This window comes from Corylus avellana, chromosome 10, assembly GCF_965113065.1.
Source record: "Corylus avellana chromosome 10, dhCorAvel1.hap1.2, whole genome shotgun sequence".
Lineage (NCBI taxonomy): Eukaryota > Viridiplantae > Streptophyta > Magnoliopsida > Fagales > Betulaceae > Corylus > Corylus avellana.
This window is the reverse complement of record NC_142499.1, coordinates 10,539,929-10,548,889: the sequence shown is the minus strand read 5'-3', so window position 1 is coordinate 10,548,889 and position 8,961 is coordinate 10,539,929. Positions and strand designations below refer to the sequence as shown.

Genomic DNA, 8,961 nt, shown 5'->3' with positions numbered 1-8,961 from the left:
TCGCCACAATGTCAAAGCCAGGCGGGATATAAAACTGCGTCTGCATAAGTTTCAAATTGAGAAATTATGACATGTACATCAATTAATCGTTAGTACCAGTGAGTCAAATAACTGCTATGTACAGTTGACTGTAAATTGAGAATTTCGTAACGTTTCACATACCATCAATGAGCTCCACAAGTCCTCCTTCGTGTTGTCGGGTACCTTCAACCAGTCGTCAGATATCCTAAGGAAAGCCCCGCCCCTCACAGTCTTGCCCGTCACCCGTCTAAATTTTGACCCGCTTAGTCCTACTGGCTGCCACGATCCATTATACTCCATCACAATCCTTTTCCCAAGGGGGATGTCCCATACCTTGCGCGACGTATTTATATGCAACACTACAATATTATTCTGTGAATCTGCATTGATGTTTAACACACAAAAATTAAAAAATACCGACATTAATCGGAAGTGAATGCTTATAAATAGAATAAAATATATAAACAAATACATACTTATTTCAACATTGACTACTATACATACCTATCGTCCGAACCTCGCTGATACCCAACACTTGCCCAGCAAGTCCAGCAGGCAGGCCGTCCAATAAGTCAGCTGTCTCCACCTCAATGTCCTCATCGGCCTGCGTATCACTATCATCCACGCGTGCTATGCTGTGTGGCGGGCGATCAAAAAAGTCGTGCAGCAACCGACCCAGCTGGGTCAAATTTGCTGGCGGGGATTGCAAATCCGGAGATTGCCCGAACTGGGTAAGGCTTGTCCAACGGGATGGGTCAAGCAAATCTGGGTCTACTTGACTCGAGGAGCCTGGAATATCTTCATTATTGTTGAAGATATAATTATGTGTCGCAGGGGGTGGCTCGTCTACATGCTCTGGAAGTATCGGTCGATACCCTGGCTGCTGACGCAGTAGCATAGCAATGTCCTGCGCCTCACTGTCATTAGGGTCGAACAGTCTCGACCCACGTCCACCCGTAGTCTGTCGCGTAGAAGACGGTGTCCCTCGTCCTCTTTTTGTCCTCCCTCGATTACTCATACTACCCTGCGAAATAAACGAGCGCGGGATTAGTAATCTATACAATGTATTAGATATACAATAAATGTTTAAATATACACCAACAAACCAATGAATGACAATCAATGTATAAATATATAACAAAGCCAAACATGTACACAATATTGAAATATAATGTGATAACATACGCTTCGATCGGTGCTAAATCTTGTCGAACGTATTCGACGTCATCATGCGGATCATCATGATTTCTGTTCAATACTAGTGGCTCACTCTCGTGGTAGTTGACATGATCATCATGAGGCCCTTCGCCCTGACCAACGTCGTATATGTTTCTAGGTTTTGTCCTTACAGCACAAGCCCAATCTGGGTTCCTTTCATCTTCGACGTAAAAAAATTGTTCCACTTGAGATGTCAGCACATACGGTTCATCAGTAATCAACTCTCCCGTATGGACAAGGTTTTTAAAGTTCACAAATGTTAAGCCATACTTGTCCACCTTCTATCCCCTGTCCAATGTGTTGTCCGCCCAATCACACTTAAACATAACATACTTCGTCCTATCGTAATACTCCACCTCAAGTATTTGGGTTAGCTTCCCGAAGTATATTTGGCCATCAACAGTTGGCACGCACACCCCACTGTTCTGCGACCTCTTTCCCACATCATGTGCAACCGTACGAAACAACTTGATATTAAGTTAAATTTTAGGTATTAAAGAGTTCACAAGTGTGAAAATTGCACAAATATTTTTACTAATATTATAAGTAAAAATATTAGGTCTTGCTTAAAAGACCCAAAATAACACATAAACAAGGTCCTCCAGATATTTTTTCCTTTTCTTTTTATTATTTCAAGATTGGCAAGAAAGACATTTTTTGAACCTGAATCACAAACAAGTCGTAGTTTTTTCTTTTAGATATATAATAATCTCATAAAGCAGCCAGAAAGAACCAATTGAATTTCAACCCACAACAACAAAACACAGCACACGAATAAGAACATGGTTCTCATATCTTTCTGCCTACATATCAACCGCTGTTGAAACCAGCAAATTTTGTCAGCTTTGCAAATTGATCAATCAAACAGACTCAATTCCACAAACGCAAAGCAAACTCAGAGAACCCAAAATGGAGTGCAATTAAAGAAAGCAACCAACCAACAGGCAACAACTACAATACAAATAAAAATATAAAATGGAAAACCCCTTTTATAAAATATAAAATGGACTGCAATTGTTTTTTGAGCAAACAATTTTGTAAAAGAAAAAAAATTCAACTACTTGAATGCATAACTAATTAATAATCTATAGAAAACTACTTAAACCTTAATTAATCAAGGTGATTTTTTTTTTTTTCCTTTTCCTTTGCTTTCCTCAGCTTTCTTAGCGGCCAAACAATAATTTTAAGATTCCTAAATCAATCAAGCAATAATATCAAAAAAATCCCCTAATATGTCATTCAAACAATAATATCAAGAAATCAAACAAAAGCCTAAAAATTAACAAATAATATGCCATTCAAACAATAATGGTTGCAGGAAATCAAACAAAAGCTAAACAAATTTGAGAAATTAAAATGGGTTTCTTTTCACTCCTATATCAAATTTCTCAAACATCAAATTTGAGAAATTTGAGTATATACCTGCAGTATAGTATTGGAGAGGGGGAGAGTGTCGGAGAGTCACCTGGGTTCGACGCCGCCGGAGTGACAGAGGCCGCCGGGATGGAGACAACGCCGGCCAACGTAGAAGAGAGGAAACGAGCGGGGGAGAGAGGAGGCAGGGCGCACACGTGGGAGGAGCTAGAAGCAGAAATGCAACAACGCCGGAGGAGAACCAAACGGCCGGAGGAGGAAGAGAGAAAAAAAATCACTGTTTGGGAGGGGATACACGGTGCTGGCGCGCTGGACTGGAGGGAAAGAAAAGGAAGAAGAAAAAGAAGAGGGAAAAATAGGAGAACTTTGGAGGAGAAGCAGGTACTCGTGCAGCAGGGGAAAAAAAATTCAAAAAAAATAATATTTTCCAACTTAGTAATGTGCCACACGTGGCACGTTACTAAGTTGCTAAAATAATAGTTTTTTAATCTTTTTTTTTTTTTTTAAAAAAATATATATATATTGTGTCGAAAAATATATATATATATAGTGCCGGAAAAACACTTGTTGGACTAGGATTTTATTCTATAAAAAATTGTGTCGGAAAAACTTCTTCCATCCGGATGTATAAAATTGTCATATACAGAGACTAAAACTATATTGTTTCGACTTGAGGAAACGAACTTAAATAAATACATAATCACATAGAAATATATAATTTGTCTTTTACATAGTATAAGAAGAATTTTAAAACTTTTGGGGCCCCCCAATGGTATATGTGAGTCCGCCCATGGTCATATAATTATGCTAACCCATTACTCGCTGAAATGGGTTACCAATTTTTTAATAATGTCTTTCTTGATTTTATGTATTTTTCCCTACATTTTTTATAGGGGTATTTTTATCATTTTAGTTCAAAAAGGGTTACCTTACAAACTTTTTTTGTAGTTTGAGTAGATATTAATGCAATATTTAATTTGAGAGATATTAAAAAGTGAGTGTTAGCTAGTTTCAAGATTTGTTTTTTTTCTTTCAAATTTTTAAATAAATTGACAACATGCATATACTAAAATGATTTATTTAGTTTTCATAATAATTTTGTTACATTTTATAATAACATATACTAAAGTAGCTACGAAGAGATTCAATTGTTGCTCATGTACAAATTAAATTATTCATATTACTACACTAGTATATAGATAAAGCTTTCCATTTGATATATTTATCATATTGTAATGATAATTAAACTATTTAATTGTGATTTTTAGAAATAATATTCTAGACTATATATACAGAGTTGCTAGTATTTTTTTAAATACATATATATATTTTTAAAATAACAAATATGTAACCAAATAATATTAATGGTATTAATTAATTTGACAAAAAATTAGTAACGTGTCAAACTAACACGTTACAAATTTGTAACGTGTGGAATTTCACACGTTACTAAAATAATTAGTAACGTGTCACTCTTTGACACGTTACTAATTTGTAACGTGCCAAAAAGTAATGAATAGTTAACACGTTACTAATCAACATAATTTTTGTAGTGACATAAGGTCACATATGTAGGAAAACATACAAGTAGCAAAAAAATCACACACAAACAATAATGTAAATAGTGTTTGGAGGTTAGATAGATATTAAATGTAAAGACTAAAGAACACACTCAATGCCAGAGATCACAAAGATTACCCATAAACCCATAAAATTTCTCACTTCAAAATCACCCCTTCGGATGAACACCTAATCAGTTGCCTCTTTCTCAACCGAAAATTCAAGAGGAAATTAAAAACTCCTCCATTACACCCCTCTTACCACTCATTCAGCCAACACAAGAGCATCCAAAAAAAAATTCCCATTCCAGAAACAACCCAAGAAAACCTATCCAAACATTAGCAAGACTCTTCCCTTCTCCCATTCGGTTAAATAGAAAAAAGGCACAAAATTTCAAACTTCACCCATTCGGTTAAAGGAACACCCAAAAACCTTGAAAATTTAACAAGATAAGCTAAAGAAAAACAGAAAATGAGCGAGAGCAGGGGAGAGAAGAAATACCAAAAATTAAACATTTATCGAGCTGAGCGAGAGCAGGGGAGAGAAGAAATACCCAATGCTGAAAAAATTAAACATTTATCGAGCTGATTCCTGTTTGGACACTGAGAAACACAAGTGCCAGAGTTGGGGCAAGGTCTGCCACCCCAATTGCTTTCCTCTGCACACCAACAGTGGCCAAGCCACTGTGCTTCAATCTGTACCACGATTTTCTGGAGAGGGAGGAAGGGAGGAAGAGGGTGTTTGGCAAACCCCAAGGTACTGTAGACGAATCCCACGGTACTGTTTATGAATAAAAAGAATAAAAAAAAATAATGATTGATATGAGAAAATGAAAAAGTGATATTGGAAAGTAAAAAATTTTGTGTTGTAGTAATTTTTTTATTTAAATAGTAATAAAAAGTAAATTATGTAATATAAAAAGTGAATGATTTGATATAAAAGTAAAAATATTTTTTTTGAAAAAAAAATGAAGTGAATAGTGTGATAGATATAGGGAAATATGAGAGGATTTAACAAACACTCCCTAAGAGAAGGGCAGAGTGATTTTTATTTTGAAAGACAAACAAAATAAGGGGCGTTTAAATTTTGAATTTCAAATTTATTTATATGTGGTATATTTTATGCCGTTTGTTGTAACGGAAGGCTTAGATTTGTAAAAGTGTTGGCTGACAATTTTAATAGATTGCTGGGGATTTCAATCCATGGATGACGAAAGAGCATACGCACTCACTGATGTGAGGCATTAAATCATATCAACGCTAAATTAGTGGGGGCTTGTTTCACGTGTAATAATTCCGCATGATAGCCACATGGAATGCCTGCAGAAAATTGAAAAGACAGCATATATAAATGTCCACCACACATGGAATCCAAAGACGATGTCCATTGGATGCAAAAGAAACAATATATAAGCTGTTACGTCAAACGAGTCGAGAAAAAATAAAATGAGTTGAGACACATCTTCGCACAAACCAGACAATTACACTATATAAGCTGTTACGTCAAACGAGTTGAGCAAAACTAAAATGAGTTGAGATACATCCTCACACAAACCTCATCATCACATATCAGAAAGAAGCAGACATGGAAGCCATGGTGTTGATATACTCATCCCTCTCTCTTCTCGTCGTCGCTGTTGCTTTCAAGCTCATCATCCACCTTCAAACAAGAACACCCAAACACCTCCCTCCCAGCCCGCCTTCTCTGCCAATTTTGGGTCATCTCCATCTCGCTAAAAAGCCACTCTACCGGACTTTCCACAGCCTTTCGCAAAAGTACGGCCATATTTTCTCTCTCCGATTCGGTTCCCAGCTGGTGGTTATCGTATCGTCCCCATCCGCAGTCGAGGAATGCTTAACCAAGAACGACGTCGTCCTGGCGAACCGCCCAGACTTACTCGTGACCAAGCACCTGGGCTACAACCACACCACCGTGGCAACATCACCCTACGGTGACCATTGGCGCAACCTCCGCCGCATTAGCTCGCTCGAGATCTTCTCAACCAACCGCCTCAACATGTTTATGGGCATCCGAAGAGACGAGGTCAAGCGCTTGCTACGCAAATTGTCGCGCAACTCGCGGAAAGATTTCGCCAAGGTGGAGCTGAAATCAACGTTCTCGGAGCTCACCTTTAACATCATAATGAGAATGGTGGCTGGGAAGCGGTACTACGGATACGGGGAGGACGTTAAGGACGAGGAAGAGGCGAGGCAGTTTAGAGAGATAATTAGAGAGGCTTTCGCGAATGGAGGGGCGTCGAATCCTCAAGAATTCGTGCCCATGTTGCGGTGGATTGATCTCGGGGGTTTGGAGATGAGGCTGATGGGGCTTGCTAAGAGGACGGATGCCTTCTTGCAAGGCCTTATTGACGAGAAGAAGGGTAAGGAGGAAGGAAACACTATGATCCACCATTTGCTTTCTTTGCAGAAATCACAGCCGGAATACTATTCCGACCAGATTATCAAAGGCCTTATTTTGGTAAGTCTTCTAAGATAACTAGTGTCTAGGACGATATTACAATTTTTTTTATATATTAATCTAGCAGTTTATTATTAATAGTTTTGTTTAATTTATTAATTATAAATGACTTTATTCTAAAAGTTGTAATATATCTAAATATTTTTATTTTTTTAAAATTATTTTCTATTGTTAATATTATTATTATTATTATTTTATTGTTTTGGTATAACAAGTCAACAAACTATCCGAAAATGAATAACGAGGTAAAAAGTAGATAAAGGCCCGTCATCCAATCTCTATGGTAAACGTGGCTTCATGCATGCATCTTGCAAGTGTACATGTTTAGCTAGTACAGAGTGTCGGCAATGACATTGAATATGAGCTCAACATCTTCTCATGTCTTTTACAACTTGTCATAAAATCTTGGCCAATTCTACGCCCAATAATCAACGCATTTTTCCTTTCAAACTCTTGTACTAATTCATTCATATTGAGCAGGACATGGTCCTTGGTGGGACCGATACATCAGCAGTGACATTAGAGTGGGCGATGTCCAATCTACTCAACCATCCTAATATATTGAAGAATGTTAGAGCTGAGTTGGACAGTCAAGTTGGGGAAGAGAATTTGATGAACGAACTAGATGTGCCTAAACTGCAGTACCTTCAAAGCATAATCTTGGAGACCCTTCGATTATACCCGGCAGCTCCATTGCTAATACCCCACATGTCCTCTGATGATTGCACAATTGGAGCATATGATGTTCCACGTAACACGATGTTATTGGTGAATGCTTGGGCTATACATAGAGACCCCAAGGTGTGGGATGACGCAACCAATTTTAAGCCTGAGAGATTTGAATGTGGCGAAGCTGATAAGCACAAGTTGATGCCATTTGGGTTGGGGAGGAGGGCATGTCCTGGGGCAGGACTTGCCCAACGAACGGTGGGGTTGGCTTTGGGGTCATTGATTCAATGCTTTGAGTGGGAACGAGTTGGTGAGGAAGAAGTAGACATGACCGAAGGTATCGGAATTACCATGCCCAAAGTTGTGGCATTGGAGGCCAAGTGTAAGGCGCGCCCCATTATGAATAACCTTTTTTGGGAGCCTGTAGATTATGTTTGAATTAACAATGTCTTAGAGTTGTTTTAAAAAGAAAAAAAAAAAAAATGTCCTAGAGTTTTGAGTGGATAGCACTGAGAAATATTTTAGGTATATGTTCAGTACTTAGTAAGCCTCATGTTGTGCAATAATCTATCTAAATTAATAGGTAAGTAATTGTACGTTTTACCTGCAAGTGCACAAGGTCAACATGGTAGTATAAGGTGCAAGTACAGGATCATTCCCATGAAGATTGCTGAATTTATGTTTAAAAATAAATTCCTTAAGTAAAAACAAAGATTGATTGTTAAAGTGATGATAATAAGAGGTAGGGCTTTGACATCCACCATTAATTATATCTAGCTAATATAACAATATGCCAATGCTTTGATCATGTTATGCATATTTAATATTTGCCAACCTAAAGGTATGGGTGTCTACTCTTTAAGCTATTGATTTCCCTAAGCAACGAATTAGGCATGGGTGTCTACTCTAATTCTTTTCTTTCTTAAAGGATTTAGCATGGGTGTCTACTAAGTTGTTCTTTAAGAAAGCATGAATCTGTAGAAATCGACAAACACATGAGGCCTAAGGCATGGGTGTCTACTCCCGGTTCCCCATGTTGATTAACCCAAGAATCCGATGTGGATATCTTCTGTTACTCTTATTAAACCCAGGACTCGATCATCCAAATTGATTTAATTAACTAGTCCATGCCACATGCATATGTTGATCAGGCACACACATATGAGGAATTCATAAAAGCAGAAATTAACCAAGTTAAATAGCATAACATAACCATCACAAAGGCGCCAATATTGAAATATTAACTAAACATAACTAGGGAAACCGAAATCAAATAATATTGAAATACCCCATTAATGGAAACCGAAATCGAATAATCTTCTCCTGGCCTATGTTCAACAGTCCAAACACCAACCAATATAGGATGTTAGTTGAACTTCCATTGTTGACCAGAATTCTGTGGATATTGTGATTTGCTATGGTTAAGGTGACGAGCAAATCATTAGTGTGGGGAAACGAAATCCGTGTATAATCCCCATCCGTGAGCCCTATTAATGGGGACTCCTTTTGAAATTTTAGAGGTTTCTAAAATAGGTAGACCTCTCGGTTATTTGCATATTGTGCATAAGCTTTTCTTGCTAAACTAGACTCTTTTCCTCCAGCAAATCCTCTAATTATAGACCGGATTTCAGCTATCACATC

The 8,961-nt window shown here is 37.7% G+C and overlaps 1 protein-coding gene across 1 annotated transcript; it reads left to right on the top strand.

The window, feature by feature from the left end:
- The first annotated feature begins 5,648 nt into the window (after positions 1 to 5,648).
- On the top strand, positions 5,649 to 8,154 carry LOC132162551 (cytochrome P450 81Q32-like). The gene is made up of 2 exons (XM_088511153.1): positions 5,649 to 6,651; positions 7,132 to 8,154. The coding sequence occupies exons 1-2, from the start codon at positions 5,758 to 5,760 to the stop codon at positions 7,756 to 7,758; spliced, it is 1,521 nt and encodes a 506-aa protein (XP_088367279.1). The 5' UTR covers positions 5,649 to 5,757; the 3' UTR covers positions 7,759 to 8,154.
- The last annotated feature ends 807 nt before the right edge of the window (positions 8,155 to 8,961 follow it).